Source organism: Agrilus planipennis, unplaced genomic scaffold, assembly GCF_000699045.2.
Source record: "Agrilus planipennis isolate EAB-ADULT unplaced genomic scaffold, Apla_2.0 scaffold7, whole genome shotgun sequence".
Lineage (NCBI taxonomy): Eukaryota > Metazoa > Arthropoda > Insecta > Coleoptera > Buprestidae > Agrilus > Agrilus planipennis.
Window position 1 is genome coordinate 1196443 of NW_020439340.1, and position 17389 is coordinate 1213831.

Consider the following 17389-nt stretch of genomic DNA (forward strand, 5'->3'; position numbering starts at 1 on the left):
TTATTTATTTATTATAATTTAGCCGATTATAGCGAGATTGTATTAAGTGCTATCATCACAGGGTGGATGCATCTTCTGTTGTAAAATTCGGTATGGTATAGGGAAATTCGTACAAATACTTTTAGATATCTTTTCATACACATTTGAAACGAATTGAGAACCTAGGGATATTCTGTTATTAGATAGAAAAAAATCCACACGTTTGCTAAATGTAAATTATGCATTTTCGCTTGTGTGACATAAAAGGAGAAAATGCCGATCAGGTTGTGGGTCGTACCGAGTATGGACAAGAGGGCTGTTGTACAAAGCAGCTACCAAATGTACAATAATCAATATTGTATTCTATGTATACACCCTTTTTGTCGGACTGTGTTTATATCGTGAGCAGGCGTCTTGGATTTTCTTTATCTCGGGTTAATGTTCGTGTCCGTACAGTGGCGTACCCCTCCCTATTTGCTATGCTGACGGCGATCTGGGGATTATTATTTTTCGTTGTAAAAAATGGCTTTGAAAGCAGTGGGTACCTGTTCTGACCCATCGTTGAAATCTCTGATGAATTTGTAGCTCGCATTCTAAAAGTTATTCCATTTTTGGTGGCTTTGCAGTTTTTAATATAGTGCTATGAATTCCGTAGAAACTGATTGAGTTTTGAACGCGTTTGTTCACTATTCGAGACATTTAAATAGTGCCTTTATAGGCAGTTCCTTTATTATTGTAAAAGTATAGGATACATTAGGCTTGACTTATTTATTGTATAGTAAGTTTGTTTACTATTTATTTCAAGCACGTATTCTACTTCCGGTAGTACCGGAAATTGACGTAGTGTTGTAATACATTTATTCAGCAATTACATAGTTTCTTCAAAACTCACTAGCTACAGCTACCTTCAATTTCTAGGTACAGCTACTTATTAGATTATTCAGTTCAATTTCAAATAAGTGTAATAATTTTTTGTCCGGATTATTAGCTTTTAATCCAATTTAGAGTAGTTTGAATGGGTTCAATTTTTTTTGGATTTTGTTATTTTACTTGCCATTCACATGTGTTTCTTTTTTTACGTCTGTCGCCGAACGTGATTGTCATTCGAATAAATGCTTGAACTGCAGTACTGTGTGGATAATGAGTATGCGTATAATCTCGGTTTCTGCGAAGAAAATAGGATAATTAGAAAGAGAAGACTGTGGTAAATATTAATAAAAAATTAAAAGGAATACTCACTAATATTATTTGTGGTAATTAGGGGTGAGTATTCCTTTTAATTTTTTATAAATAGGGTAATGCTTCTTAAAAATTGAGTCCCACCCCATGGTAGTGTTTTTGGATGTTATGGTCAATATAATTGAGTTCTGAATGCTTCTCTTAAATATATGGACCCCTTTTTGTACTGTATGATTGTCGTGTTGGTCTGTAGCGAACGTAGGTCATGAAAACTTTCTCATACCTACGGTGTGTTTGTTACCTATCTAATAATACAATAAGTGTACAACTATTTACGAACCATACCGAGAATGTAGTAAGTACTTGCTGGTTGTTGGTTGGTAGGTAAGGACACTGGCAGTCGCTGCTGCTGCTGTGGTGCCCATCGAAGACCACCACATACATACATACAAACAGTAAGAAAGAAGAATTGCGGCATTATTCGTGCACAACAGGTCGATAACCCACTTTATTAAGCATTCTATTATATGTGTTGTTATACCTGGTCACACCGCCATCGCCACACTTAACTATACGTATACGTTTATACATGCACTCCCCAATGAAGGAGTCTCAAAAAGTGCCCGGCTTCTCGTTATTAACCGTTCTAAAAATGTCGACAACAACGACAAATCCGTAGCATTACTTCGTGTCCGAGTATATGTACATATGTGTGTGTAGGCCTTCTTTCTTTTTTTTTTTTCTTGATCGGTTGCTTTGCGATGGGTAAAATTGTTACCGAACCCTGTGCTTTGTTTGAAACTTGCTGACGACTGATTTGTATGATACCGATGATGCCACGCTTCCTTGTTGGTTACCAAAGTCAAATAATAACATAGGTAATTGAGAAATTTCATATAGGTACCTTAATCAACTAGGTATTGATTCAATGACATTACAGTATGTATTCTGTCTATCTTTCGTCTTTAGATTAGCTCCTAAGGATTACAATATTTAAATAGGTACTCGTCAAAAATTGTCCCAGTTAATCGTCAATTTTTGCTGTTAAAAGTACTAATTCTTATCATTAAATAATTTTCCAAAGAAACGTCATTGACATTAGGCAAAAATTGAATGTAGGTATGTTAGATATTGTTGTCTTTGGTGTGCTGTGCTGTATTATGTGTAAGTAACACTGTATTGGTCTCTGTATGATGTTATAATTTGTTTAAAGCTTGAACTAAAAAAGGAATCTACATACATACGTGAACATAAGGAATGTGTACATAGGTAGAGTTATGTATTCGTAGCATAAAACAATAAAAATACGATGTTTTCAAATAAGATAATACACTTTTTTTCATGTGTATACTTCATGTTTTTGTGCTATTAATAATACATAGTATTTTACGTAATTGTTGATATCGATGCAAAAACATACGAAGTTAGAGATATACATATTGTCGACTCGATTTGTTAAAAAAAAATACACAAATTTGAATGCCCACGTGTTCAAGATCGTTCTCAATGATTACGTATTCAAATTAAAACAATTTTACTCTTATTGTCAGTTCTGTTTATACCGATGTTGTACTTCTAATTGGACGCAAACTTTTGCTATTGCCTTTGCCCCCTGTCTCTTTCGCATTGAATTTGAATAAAAATCATCAGCTTTATAGCAAGTAAAACACACTGTAAATTGTCAATATTAGTTTACCTAGGGAAGTGATTTTATTTGATCATCTAATTTTGAAAGAATTTTTATCTGTGTTTGAGGTATTCTAATAAAGTTGATGTAGGTATATTTTTCGTTACTTTGTTAGTTCTTGAGAAATTACAGATAGCTATACCACCTGAAGCGAATGTTCGTCAAACAAATAAAAAAGTTTAAAATTATATTTTAAATTTATTCTAACGAAGCGAAGCTTAAACTGGAATGAAAGATCATGGAATTTAAAACGTGATTTTGAGGATTATTTACCTAATACAAATGTATTGCAGTCGATAATAATTTGTGTTTTTTTTTCGACAATTTTGTACCTACCTGCCACAAGTATTTAGGTATGAACGAGCTATTCTATTTCTGACTAGTCATGAGTGGGTTGGTAGTTGTTGGAATTTTGTAAAAGTGAAGATAATCCACAGTATAAACGCTGACTGTTTCACGAATGGAGTACATTTAAAACTTGAGGCTCTGTAATAGTCATTGACCTTGGTTAGAGCCTCCAACAACATACCTTGCCATCGCTAAATAAGTACAAAGCTTCATATAGGTATATGTATTTGTGCATAGAAGTGTTGTTACTACTTACCATGTACCTGTATTGGCTTGCTGCATTGTACAAATACGTTTGTGTGTTTTCTAGCCACTAAGTGCATAAAACTTCTGACCTCAACCTGCAGTATCACCGTCATAATCTGATCACGAAGTCGAAGTCTTCGGATACGTTGTTTGAAATTTCCTGCAGGTATTCAAACCTTACTTGTTTTGTTTTCTTCTTTTCTTCGTTAATCTTGAGAATAGGCAAGAAATCTGAATTGTGGTAGGTAGAAGCAAAATAGTAGAAAAAAAAATGGGATTGCAAGTGGTCATAAAAATACTGTTGACTGTACAAAGGGCGTTGGTTACAACAAATTATATGGATAAAGCTGTTGAAAATGTTATTTTCCTGGTACTACCCAAAGATACTTCTCAATTATTTTAGACGTATTTTTCGTAGGTTATATTGTCAACAGTACGTATACCAAGTTAGCATGACAAATTTATATTTCGTATTTTTAAAATGCACTTCAATTTGTCCTTAATTTGTTACCGAATTCAGAAATTTGTCGTTTCGACTGGTTACCTGAAAATAAAGGGGAATGGTAACCTGATATCAAAGACGTTACTTTTACACATTTTGTACCATCTTTCGACGACAAGTTACAGTCATTTCTATATCACACCTTCGTGTAGTACCAGCTTGATAATAGCCTAGCATTTTGTGTATTTTTCGGTAAGCGACAAATTTTTGGATTTGGTAACAAATTAGCCTCAAACTATAGAAATATGAAATACAATTTTGTCGTGCTCTAGCCTATTAGACGTCTGAAGACGTATGAACAATTTTATGCAGTTTATGTGATGCCCGGCATTGAATTTTCGTTATTGACATGAATTTTACATAAACATACTATAATTCAGAAGGTCATAATCGTAAGTTACGTTAGATGTGTTCAACTAAATAACGAAACTCTTAGTGGTGAAAGTTCATATTTGATTTGTTTTAGAAAATTCAGTTACGTGTGTGCTTAATATAATTTAATTCATGTTATTTTTGATAAACAAACCATATATTCAACGCCACTTATCAGATAACGAAATTTAAAAATCGAAAAGGAGTTTACATTTTTCGTTCAGTTAGTTTGTTCAGTGTTGAATTGTAAGTACATACCAAGTACCTACTCCATATACATTTTTTATGGGCAGATTTTTAGAATTTTTATTTAGTATTTATTNCCTCGCGTTTATCCGAACGTCAAGCAACACCAAACAATTTAAATGTAAAGTTTCAATGTCAAACTGTTTATTTCGATTTTGAAACATCTTCAATTCAAACGCATTTCGTTTATTTTTATGTGGTCAATGAAAGGGACTGCTGACAAAAATATATGGTGTACAAATACGACCGATGTATTGATTTTTAAGAAAAGCTTTCGCTAGCCAGACTATAATCGAAACATGATTTTTTAGCTTTATTGCATTATTTTTGCAGCAACAAAAAAGAGGAAAATAACGAGTAATGAGAATGAGCAGTGTTAGTAAATCTAGTGAGGAGGATCCAGCGCCAAAACTTGAATCTACATCCATTCTGGAAGATGAAGATAATTGTCATAAAAATAATACCGGGCGATGGGTTGGACGATCTTTCCTAATGACTACCGAGATGCGAATGGAAATGTTAAAGCGATGCTACGCACCTTCAGAAAACTATGATTTTGCTGGTGATGCTACGCATTTGAAACGAAAATTTAATTTAAATTCCAAGAAAAAATTATAAAAAGAAAAGAGAAATTTACTACTCGAAATTAAATGAAGATGTCCGTGAAGTATATGAAAATTTAATGTAGTTAAATTATCTTTCATATTTTTACTATGAAACTTTATAACGTAGGTTGTGTAGTCTTCCTGTATGAGACCTGTAGTTGGTTTTGAATTTGACGGTAATGGTATGTATTGCTGAAGATTCTTCGGGGAAATTGTTGAAATACGTGTAAAATCGTTCATAGTTAGACATGTATGCACCTGCTGTATTTAAAGGAAGAAAAGTTGTTCATTATTTCTATGTTTAGAGTATCTTTAAGTGACTAATTCAAACCCCTTTGTTCTATAAATTTAAATGTGCCAGAGCAGTCAGCACATCAGCCTGTGAATCAGTAACTTTGGAAGTTTCAGAATTGTGACGTCTTCCTATAAACATTTGCGTTAAAAATGTAACCGAGTGGATAAAATCGGAACGGTTCTATTTTGAGAATTTTACACTTCGTGGCCCACGATAATGTCATGGTGTAATGACGGTTTGTACCTCTTAATTTTTCGAATATTTGTTGTTATATTGTCGAGGAAACAGGCAGTGTAAGTAAGTACCGTGTAAAATTTCTTCACTTTAAATTTGCGGTTTTGATTCGTTTTGCAATCAGATAGAAATTGTGCTCCTTTTTTTTTTTAATAAAATTCTATCGCCATCATACTACTTAATATGTAATTATAATTATTAACCAGCTTGTTAATAATTATAATTATTAACCAGCTTGTTTTTGTAGTCTGTACTTTTTTGCATCTCTAAACCTACTGATTGCGGGTCATATGTTCATTAAAGGAAATTTAAATATTTTNTAATTATTAACCAGCTTGTTTTTGTAGTCTGTACTTTTTTGCATCTCTAAACCTACTGATTGCGGGTCATATGTTCATTAAAGGAAATTTAAATATTTTCACTGGAACTATTTTTGGTTGCGTTACGAAACAAAGTCCATAGCAATTGTTTCGCCAAATGGCAAATCAAAAGTCTAATTAGTGATATTCTTGCAACTTATTTACCAATCCATTTACAATGGATATTCGGGAGGTACCTAGTATTTAAAAGAGAATTTTAATGCATAAAATTCAGAAAATATCTTCAGGTAGATTATTTATGTTAGGCATTTCCGTATTTTTTGCGCTTTTGTGTAGCACCTGACAAACTTCAGGATTTTAATTTAAAAATGTGTTTTAACAGTACATTATCGAGGTTTTTAAACAAGAACAAACTAAGGGGATATTACATATAACCATCAAAGGTGATATCTTCTTTAGGCATTTTTTCATATAAAGAATAAAGCAATAAAAGATTTCGAGAGTTCGGTTAATTTAAGAAAGTTTTCAGATGCAAGCGATATATTTTCAGACATATTCTACACATTCACCAAATTCATGATATGTATAAAGCACAACAAGTCTTAATATAAGTAAGTTTGTATTATTTGAATGCAACATAATGTACGAAAAATCGGGACCGTTTTGATGGTACTCGTTCTATGCATAGACATGATGAAGAGGATTTTATATAACAGATTCACCGTAGTATATAGGTGCCTACTATGTATGTACGATAACCAGGTATTCCTTCAGTTTACACCTGTGTATACGTATAAAAGTTAATTTGTAAATTCTTTTCGTTGTGTTTGTTGCTAGGTTAATTTTTGTAATAAAACATAAGTAGTCGATCAGTTTTGTGTTTGACGCGGCGTTTGTGGTGAAGAAAGTTCGATTTCATAAATAATTTCAAGGACGTTATCGTGAAAAGAATATTATTACAAACACGAATTCGAAACTTGAATACGCGGTTGCCACGTTATCCTACGTATGTATATGTATCAAAATGTTTGTATTTATTCAATATTCGTGTACTCAAGTAAATGGCGTACTATTATTAATAACAGAATTATTACAGTTTTCAGTCAGTCAGTTCGTTCAAAACAGAATCAATTTGTACGTTATTATTGCCTGGAAGCGAACTCTCAGTGACCTTCGTTTAATGTATTAGGTATTATTGCTATTATTGTACCTAATACACATTTATTTATTTATTAAATTTGTATTTACGTTTATAAAACGATAGTTGAAAAATCAGAAAACAGATCGTTTATTATGTTTTGCCTCGCTGCCGTATGACGAATTTTGGTGTACCACATCGCCCTTTACATGTAAAAGAGTATCCCTACGGTAGGTTCTCAATTCGTCACTACTGCGTATGCGAATGACTACATACTGTAGATATTACCCTACTCGTTTGTGTTGTATGTATTATACTACTACCTACATGATACGTTTGTTTGACGAAAGCGAAGGGATCTTGGATCCAGACGAATTGTTAATGTTGTCCGCATGTATATTGTTTATTTGTAATATGGTAATAGTGGTTAAGTGTGTTGGTGTGTCTGTTTATGTACGTGACAAACAATTATCACACAGTTTCGAGTCGTCGTGTGGTAGTATCTGTACATATAGTTCTGCTGCTACTACTACTACACCGTTCTTTTGCGGATACAGAGTACTACTGTACTAGTCGGTCTGAAAAAATTAGTCCATGGCAATCTGGCCAACTTGATTACATACACTTTATTGTATTATGTATTTTATTAAACGACCACCGTACTTTAGTTTTAATACAAAGTCGGATGTATGTATGTACAGTCAATATGAATTTATTGTAAACTTTACGTATCGAGACGTACCTCTCTGTACTGACAATGAGTAGTAGGTACTAGTCAAAATGATGTTGGTGTTTGAAAGAAACGAAAATGTTTAGTTTTTAGTCCTAATGTGTTTTTATTTGTATTGTTTCAGATGTCTGCCGGATCCCAAATACAAATGGCACCGCAGACTACCATCAATACAGTTCAGCCCGTTCATAGCCAAGACTCCAATATGAGTACAGGTAGGCAGTCAAATTATTTCATTAGATTTTTAAAAAATTTACAGTTGTCTTACAAGCTACCTCCTATTGACAAAAGTCAATAATATATTGATTTATCTTTTTACGTAACAAAAGAGTTGCGGACACTCGTTTCGGACATTATGTCCATTATCAACGCGCAAGTAGTGCCCCTAATCATTAGCTTTTCCTAGATTTTTCGTCACCTAATTTCGCGTAATCTTCACGGGATTTAGAATCATCAATCAGAATGTTGCTCTTAACTGTCTAGCTTAAAAGAAATTTAAAAATTTACGTACAACTATTGATTCTTATTATTGGAAATATAATTTAATTTTTTTTAATTTGTTATTGCAAAAAAAGTTGGCCTTAAATCGTCAAGTTTATCGACCGCACTTGTAAATTATTCCTTAATATGAATTGCTTTTACACAGTGGTAAATTTGTAATGGTAAAAAAATTACTGTCTTAAAAAATTACAAATAAGAGATTCTTGTTGGATTAATGTAGTGCTAAAATAAAATGATTTTCAATATTACAATAATAAAATAGTTCGTTTTGTTATTCAATTCGTTCCATATTCATTAGTCATCATTTGTGATGTCGCAATCGCCAGAGATATATTAATAGATAACACAGTTAAACTTGCAATGTTTCACTCTAAAGTAAAATATAATGGAATGATTAAATATAAGCTGTAAACTGCAAACTAAATAAACCAACAGTCTTGTTCATTACAATTAATTTAATGATATTGTTTTGTTTCGAAACTAGAATTTCGATTGGTATTTTTGTTTCGTTGTTAAAGCGAATTGTTTTAAATGCCTTCGTATGGTGAACTGTTTCATCTTTTTTGTAGGTTTATTGTAAGCATTGCGAAAATTATAACGAAAATGATAATTAAAATCCGACTCGATATGAGTGCCATATAGACAATTTGTTCCAAAAATAGATATAAGGACACTCTTATCTTTATTGCTATCGTACTTTTGAATGTTCAAGAAGAAAAATAACAAAATTATGCTGCAAAAGGCTTAGCTGGTGTTTAATGAAAAATAATATAAGTGCGTATGTAATTTCAATTAGTACATTTTTTAATGTCGTTCTTTAAATTTAATGCTCTAAAAAAGATGTTAACTTTACGTTCTTGTCAAAATTTTTATTCTTTACTATATAGGTACCCGTGTAAGTGTGTATATACATTTATATATAATCATATTAACAAAGTTGTCGTGTACGTACTTATTTATCTAACGTAAATAATATGAAAATACCTAATTTTAATAATAATGATTGTAGGAATACAATAAAATACGATAGTATAAATGTGCTTAAAGAAATATCCAATCGAAATACAAATATTTTGATTTGTTAAAAGCTACAATTATTATCGATATAAAGTACCTAAAACACTTGTGTTAATAGAGTCAGACAATTCCATTTTCCAATTATAGTTTCCATTCTTTTGTAATGGAATTGTACTAATATACATTTGATTATTTTTTCGTGGAATAGATGTATTAATTAGCATTGTTTATTGTTCAATACCAGTTTTTATTTAATGTGTCTATTAAAAAAAATGCCTGTTTATATATATATTTTTTTGTTATTTTAAATTGGGATATAAGGAGATTTAGAATTTTATTTTTCACGTGTGACTTCATCATTGAACACATTTGCATAGCATCAGTACGTTTATTTTCATAAAAGTCTTTTTAACAGAAGCTATAAAAACATGTATTTACTAGTTATTTTGCCTTTTTTATCTAAATACTAAACTGGGACTATATACACGTGTGACTTGTAGGTGCATTACGACGTATACCTGACTATGAAAATTAGCATATTTCGAATATATGTAGAACATTCATTTATATCAAGAGAATGAGCAGCTATGCATGATGACTAAATGACATCAGTAAATACGTATGTATCTACAGGCGTTCTATTTATAAATAATTATATGTATTAGCGTGAGGAAAAAGTTCAAAGTGTAAAAAATATAAATTTCTTACAAAAATGTATCATGTCCAAAACTATTACAAAAAAAATAGGAAACTCTAAACACAATTTTTCTTTTTGGAATTCCGAATTTACAAAGAAAACCTCCATGTAAAACGAGGAATTGTGTTACCAGAATATTCCAAAACTGGACCCATATTTAGCATGCTTAGAATGTTTGCTAAATGTGGTAATTTAGGTAGACGGCTTGCAATAAAAATATGGGTGACATTAAATATTTGTTTTTGCGTGAAAATAACCGGAAAATACCACTGAACCTGAACGTTCCGTTCTTATCTTAACTCTCGTTTTATTATTAGCAAATGAATTTATTACGAAATGATAAAAACAACTGTTAAGTAATTTTAACGCATACGTGTACACATACCTACGTATCTACTACAACTATATCGTCATAATTTGAAAGGTATTTCCGTTCTTCTTTTGTCTTCAGATATTTTATTAACTTTTATTCTACATGTAAGTATCTGTGTATGCTTAGTTTATTGCGTTGTATGAATAAGAGACACAAAAGAAAGAGAAAATAGCGAAACATGGGTACCTAACTAGGTACTACCATTTTTTTTTTTTGCACAACGTGACCCTGACATTTGAATCGTATCTGATTATGATCTTTTATGAAATAACTTCAGCGTGTAGGTACCATGTTGTATTTTTCCTCTAAAAAATGTTTCCAATTTTCCTTTTTAGGTTCCTCTCATAGTGATAAAGAGGTGGATTCAAATACTCCCGAAAAGGTACCGCGGACGCCATCGGAAAGAAAAAGAAAAAGAAAAGCAGAAGACAGTGGAGGGACAGTGGCAAAAGGCATTAGTAGGACTGCTTCAGTAGATAAAAAAATTAACGATTATTTTAGTTCCAAACATCCCAGTAATAGTCCCATTAGGCACGGAGGAGCGAAAAGCCCCTCCCCACAACAACCTTATCCAATGGTATGTTTATTTGTTTAATTTTCTTCTTAAACAAATCCAGATCTATTAAAATAGTGTCAGGTGTATGTTGGGTTGCCTACGTGCGATAGTATTTTAAATAACTGACAGTGCAGAAAGCACCCTATGTTGTTTGTGTTTTATTCAAACATTTAAAGAGACAGACACTTATACGTTCATTATTGTATTAGATAAAGTACATTGTTAATCGGTATGAAAGGTATTTTTAATATTTATCAAGTTTAAAAATGACCTTTGTGTGCCATTGAGAGTAAGCAGCACACGATAACAAATGTCAATTTCGTTAAAACCCATTTCCACTTGGCGTAATAATTATTTTTGTACTTGTTTGTTTGTTTATTACTACGACTTAGATGCATCAATTAATTAATTCAATTGTGTCTCCACACATCCAAATGTAGAGCGTTTTTACGATTCTTTTACATAAAAGGAAAATATTATTTGAGTATACACAAGAATGGCTAAATAATAATTCTGTTAAGTATGAGTTCGCAGGAAACAGTTCATTTTTTATCGTTTTCAAATATTGTACGTTATTTAAGCAATCTACCATGGTTTATAGAATTATACATTGTAGGTTCATTCTAATAACTGTATTATAGTCTATTTATGACATTTTAACTATCAAACCTTTAAATATTTTAAAATTTAAATTGTTTATTAAGATTTAGTTCAAGTATAGGAGATGTTATTATTAGTTGAAGCTTTTGTTAATCATGTTATTTCTGTTATTAAGACATTAAATTTCAGTTTCCGCCATCTCCTCAACAGGTGGGACTGTCGTCACCCCAAGTCCCATGTAACACTGTTCCTTTCGACTTCTACAAACAACAACCAGCTAGAATACCTCATCCAACTATGGTTAGCAAACAAGTACAGGTAAGAACAAGTCTTATATTTCCATTTTCTTTCCTGTCACTCCTATAATAATGTACTGTTTTTAAAAAAATTCCCCGATTTTTTAAAAATATATTTCGATTTAAAGCGAACAATTCTAAAAATGCCAGCTTTATCAACTTGTCAGTAATTCTTTATAGTTATTATAGATAAAGTGCTGTTTATCTAGCTGTTGTACAAGTACAGTGTATGTTTAAATGAAGCTATAATGTTTTTAGGAACAGATAACAAATACGCAATCTACTTGTGTTATTATAATTTTTGGCCGCGCTAAAATATTTTTTTGAGTTCAATTTTATCCAACGGTTTGCCTGCCAAATATAATAAATAAAATATTGACGATTTGGTAAACAAATTAAAAGTAAAAAGGATGTGTCGTGTTAGGGATGTAAAGATTGTATAGCTTTATTAAATTTTTTTTTTCTAGTTAGTATCTAGTATCAATGATGATAATTTTTCACCATTGCATGATATTCCAATGATTATTCGAAACATGCACTACCAACTGATTTCGCGTTTTCTTTGGGACATTTAGTCGTGCGCTAATAGATATTTCAGTGGTTAATTTTGTCGTTTTCTTCTTGTCCCCCGTCAACAAATTATAGACTGAATTAACGTGTCAGAGGATACAGGAATTCGAGACGCAAACGTCGTCGGACCTGGAGATTAGGAACAACAAAATAGAAGAATTGACGCGTACGAATGAAGAGCTCCGGCATCAGCTGACAACGCAGCAGAAGACGATAGACAACCACAAGCAACACATCAATAAGTGCATCGAAGTGGTGAAAAAACTTTTGATCGAGAAAAGTTCGATCGAAAAGAAGGAAGCCCGGCAAAAGTGCATGCAAAACAGGCTCAAGTTGGGCCAGTTTGTTACGCAGAGGGTCGGAGCTACCTTTCAGGAGAATTGGACTGATGGTTACGCTTTCCAGGAGTTGGCGAGGTATGATTTTCACAATAAGAGGGGAAATGTCACGGTGTAAAGTATCTAGGTAGAGCCCTTTCATATAAGATAAACCACTTTTATCCATTGCCCATTATGATTTTAAAAAGTCACTTAGCACATGCTAAATTTCAAGCCCTTACTGTTGAATCAATATAACGTAGTCTCACAATTCAGCTTTTTGTTTAGTTCGTAATTCTGGAAAAGTTGTGTTATGTACAGATCAAATTGTTTTAAAATGTTGCCTCTTTTCTGTTTTAGGCGGCAGGAAGAAATAACTGCAGAACGGGAAGAAATCGATAGGCAAAAGAAATTGTTGTTGAAAAAGAGGCCGTCAAATAGTGAGGGTGGTAGGAAAAGGAATAATTCTACACTACACAACGGTACTGATTCGACATTTCTGAAGCCTGACTCTGTTCCTAATTCCTTATCTATACAAGACTATTATGAGGCTGATGAAATTTTAAAGGTAACAGACGTTTTTTTTGAGAATATTTGTGTAATTGAGTTTGATGCAGTTTTATTATTTAAAAAAGTAATTATAGAATTGCAAAATTCTTATAAAAAATAGTAAGAATATCTGTTTGGTGTAAATTAATTGGGTGGAATTAATGTTGGCTATTTCTGGCATACGAATGCCACAATAATGCCTGACAAATTTGGACCAAGTCCAAAAGGCATTACAGTCGATAATAATAACACTATCTGCATCTAAATACAGTGTTGGAGGATAATTTTTGGAATTATTTTTAAATTATCCCGCGCGTTTTTGGACACGGACCATATGCCACAAATTACGAATAATGTTAATTTCAATCATTCCAGTCAAACGGAAGGCCTTTGACATCTTCTTTGGTCCCACAAACAACTTTTTATGGGCCACAAATTGCTCTGGTTGCTATAATTTTCCGTTTACTGCCTGTTTATGCTACATAAATTGACTTTTCAATTATAACGTTGTTGTTATTCGTATTTTCTGACCTTAATACGAATAAATAATGTCATATATTCATCATATTTGTCTAAATTGTTTTTAAGACTCGTAATTTCTTGTAGGTGTTGACAAAAATCAACTTTATAATTAAAATAAACGCTATAACAGCATATAATATTATTAATTCCATTTTTGTGTTGTTTTTCTGTATTTTAGTTTAATTTTGGTTTCAGTTAAGGCAAAGTGCGCTGAAGAAAGAGGACGCAGACCTGCAGCTGGAAATGGAAAAGCTGGAAAGGGAGCGAAATCTGCACATTAGGGAACTGAAACGTATCCATAACGAAGATCAGTCCCGTTTTAACAACCATCCCGTACTGAACGATAGGTACCTTTTGCTCATGTTGCTTGGTAAAGGCGGCTTCAGTGAGGTGCACAAAGCGTTCGATTTGAAGGAGCAAAGGTACGTCGCATGTAAGGTACACCAACTCAACAAGGACTGGAAGGAAGATAAGAAAGCCAACTATATAAAGTAAGTTTATTTTTTTTATAATTCATATTCATATCATTCATCGTTTGATGGATTAAAGAAAATATTATTTTAATGATGATAATTTTACACCTTTAGAATGATCTTCGTGATTATTTTTAACATGCACTACCAACTGACTCAACTCTTCATCATATTTATACGTACATTTGCTGTAAATTGTCAACATTTTCAAATACTATTTTTCCTGTTTCAGACATGCACTAAGGGAATACAACATCCACAAAGCGTTAGATCATCCTAGGGTTGTGAAGCTCTACGACGTTTTCGAGATTGATGCCAATTCCTTTTGTACAGTTTTGGAATATTGTGATGGACATGATCTTGACTTTTATCTCAAGCAGGTAATAATTAATAATTACATTATAAACTAACTTAATAGTTTTTCCTTTAATAATCAAAATGATGATACAAACCTGTTCCCAGATGAGATAATGATGGCGAACGAAATTGTTTCAAGACGGGACTGAATCTTTCTAATTTTAATTTTTCTGTTATTTTATTGCGTCTAAGCGAATATTAATTATGTAAAAATTTTGTATTTTTAGCATAAAACGATTCCGGAGAGGGAAGCGCGATCGATAGTGATGCAAGTGGTGTCAGCGCTTAAGTACCTGAACGAAATAAAACCCCCCGTGATCCATTACGACCTGAAACCAGGGAATATCCTTCTGACAGAAGGAAACGTATGCGGAGAAATTAAAATAACAGATTTCGGACTGAGCAAAGTCATGGACGAGGAGAATTACAATCCCGACCATGGAATGGACCTCACGTCGCAAGGGGCTGGCACCTACTGGTAACTTTACCTGTTTTATTTGTTTACAAAAAGAATACTGATCCCATGTGTCCGACAGTCTGCTATAAAAACGTGAAATTAAATCCAAATACAGGGAAATGTCCAAATAGACACTTTTAAAACAATTTTCTTTGAATTTGAGTTATTTGACTTTTTAAATACTGAAAATGGATGAATTCATCTAGTTTTCTTCTTCTGTTTTTGTATTATTTTCGACCCTACTTTCACATCACTTGCATACCAATATTATTGTTTAATTTTTATTTTGACAATTATTTTTTACTTTTGATAAAATTAATGACTGTGAAAGGGCATAAATTTCATTTTAAATTTTATTTACATTAAAATATCAAATAGCTGCTTTTTGCTTGTAAGTAACTTTTAAAGAAACCACGTTTTTTATTTAAACTGACGGTTTTGTTAAATTGCTAGGTATCTTCCACCTGAATGTTTTGTTGTGGGCAAAAATCCGCCAAAGATATCGTCGAAAGTGGACGTGTGGAGCGTGGGCGTAATCTTCTACCAATGTTTGTACGGTAAGAAACCTTTCGGACACAACCAGTCTCAAGCCACGATCCTGGAAGAGAATACAATTTTAAAAGCCACGGAAGTTCAGTTTGCCAACAAACCTGCCGTCACCAACGAGGCAAAAGTAAGCAACTGATTATTAGGTCTTTGGAAAATTTAGTAATTTTAATTTTTGCTTAACTTTCAGAGTTTTATCCGGGCTTGTCTAGCGTACAGGAAAGAAGATAGGATCGACGTGTTGTCGTTGGCTAGGCACGAGTATCTCCAGCCACCGATGCCTAAGCATTCGCGGTTAACTTCGAACCAGCAGCAGGCGCAACAGCAGCAGCAACAACAGCAACAGCAGCAGGTGGCCGCGGGTTCTTTCTCAACCGGGATCTTCGGCGGCGCGATGAATGCCTCCTCCTCGTCTTAGTTCTCGTTCGTTATCATCATCATCTACTTCAGTGCTGTGTTTTCTAAGTTATTAATTTAAAATAATAATTAAAATAAAATGGAGATTAAGAGAGAAAGATGGATAGAACGAAGGAAAAAAAAGTAATTATGTAAGTTAGTTACGGTATCCTTCGTCGTCGTCGTCGTGTTTGTGAACCGACTTGCAAGTGAACTCGTATGCGCGAGAGTGCGAACGGTGACTGTCACCCCCACACCCCTAATTATAGAGGAGAGACGTTATGAACGGACCCGTCTCCTCATCATCAGCATCCCTCTGTGTATAATAAATAAAAGTAAATTAATAAGACGCTCTGTAATTATTACTATTATAATAATTATTAGTAATGTATCGTGCCGTTATCGGATGGTCGGAGGTGACGAAACATATGGACGAGCAACAGCAAACAAACAAACGGACGGACTCGTTGTAATTTTTTCGTTTTGTTTATCGTTTTTTTTTTCGGTTTTCGAACAACAACGGACTTCGTGTAAAATTTAATTGTTCGTATGACAGTTATTACATTAATTACACTAGTCGGTCTGAAAAAATTAGTCCATGGCAATCTGGCCAACTTGATTACATACACTTTATTGTATTATGTATTTTATTAAACGACCACCGTACTTTAGTTTTAATACAAAGTCGGATGTATGTATGTACAGTCAATATGAATTTATTGTAAACTTTACGTATCGAGACGTACCTCTCTGTACTGACAATGAGTAGTAGGTACTAGTCAAAATGATGTTGGTGTTTGAAAGAAACGAAAATGTTTAGTTTTTAGTCCTAATGTGTTTTTATTTGTATTGTTTCAGATGTCTGCCGGATCCCAAATACAAATGGCACCGCAGACTACCATCAATACAGTTCAGCCCGTTCATAGCCAAGACTCCAATATGAGTACAGGTAGGCAGTCAAATTATTTAATTAGATTTTTAAAAAATTTACAGTTGTCTTACAAGCTACCTCCTATTGACAAAAGTCAATAATATATTGATTTATCTTTTTACGTAACAAAAGAGTTGCGGACACTCGTTTCGGACATTATGTCCATTATCAACGCGCAAGTAGTGCCCCTAATCATTAGCTTTTCCTAGATTTTTCGTCACCTAATTTCGCGTAATCTTCACGGGATTTAGAATCATCAATCAGAATGTTGCTCTTAACTGTCTAGCTTAAAAGAAATTTAAAAATTTACGTACAACTATTGATTCTTATTATTGGAAATATAATTTAAT

The 17389-nt window shown here is 32.9% G+C and overlaps 1 protein-coding gene and 1 long non-coding RNA gene across 10 annotated transcripts in view; one reads left to right on the forward strand and one right to left on the reverse strand.

Moving 5' to 3' along the window:
• Positions 1–16457, forward strand: part of LOC108734212 (serine/threonine-protein kinase tousled-like 2) — a 48505-nt gene extending 32048 nt beyond the window's left edge. For 8 of the 9 annotated variants that reach the window (XM_018465664.1, XM_018465668.1, XM_018465665.1 and 5 more), the window contains 10 exons: positions 8006–8096; positions 10805–11046; positions 11815–11943; positions 12567–12907; positions 13169–13376; positions 14075–14370; positions 14585–14732; positions 14937–15187; positions 15620–15839; positions 15903–16457. In XM_018465664.1, coding sequence (XP_018321166.1) covers positions 8006–8096; positions 10805–11046; positions 11815–11943; positions 12567–12907; positions 13169–13376; positions 14075–14370; positions 14585–14732; positions 14937–15187; positions 15620–15839; positions 15903–16130 — 2154 coding nt within the window. In that variant the 3' untranslated portion in view covers positions 16131–16457. The remainder of the gene's footprint in view (positions 1–8005; positions 8097–10804; positions 11047–11814; positions 11944–12566; positions 12908–13168; positions 13377–14074; positions 14371–14584; positions 14733–14936; positions 15188–15619; positions 15840–15902) is intronic. The other variant, XM_018465663.2, reaches the window with a different exon arrangement.
• A 144-nt stretch (positions 16458–16601) lies between these two features.
• The window catches only part of LOC112905709, a 1085-nt gene continuing 297 nt past the window's right edge, over positions 16602–17389 (reverse strand). Inside the window, exon 2 of the long non-coding RNA XR_003231963.1 lies at positions 16602–16681. This is a non-coding gene — a long non-coding RNA (uncharacterized LOC112905709). The remainder of the gene's footprint in view (positions 16682–17389) is intronic.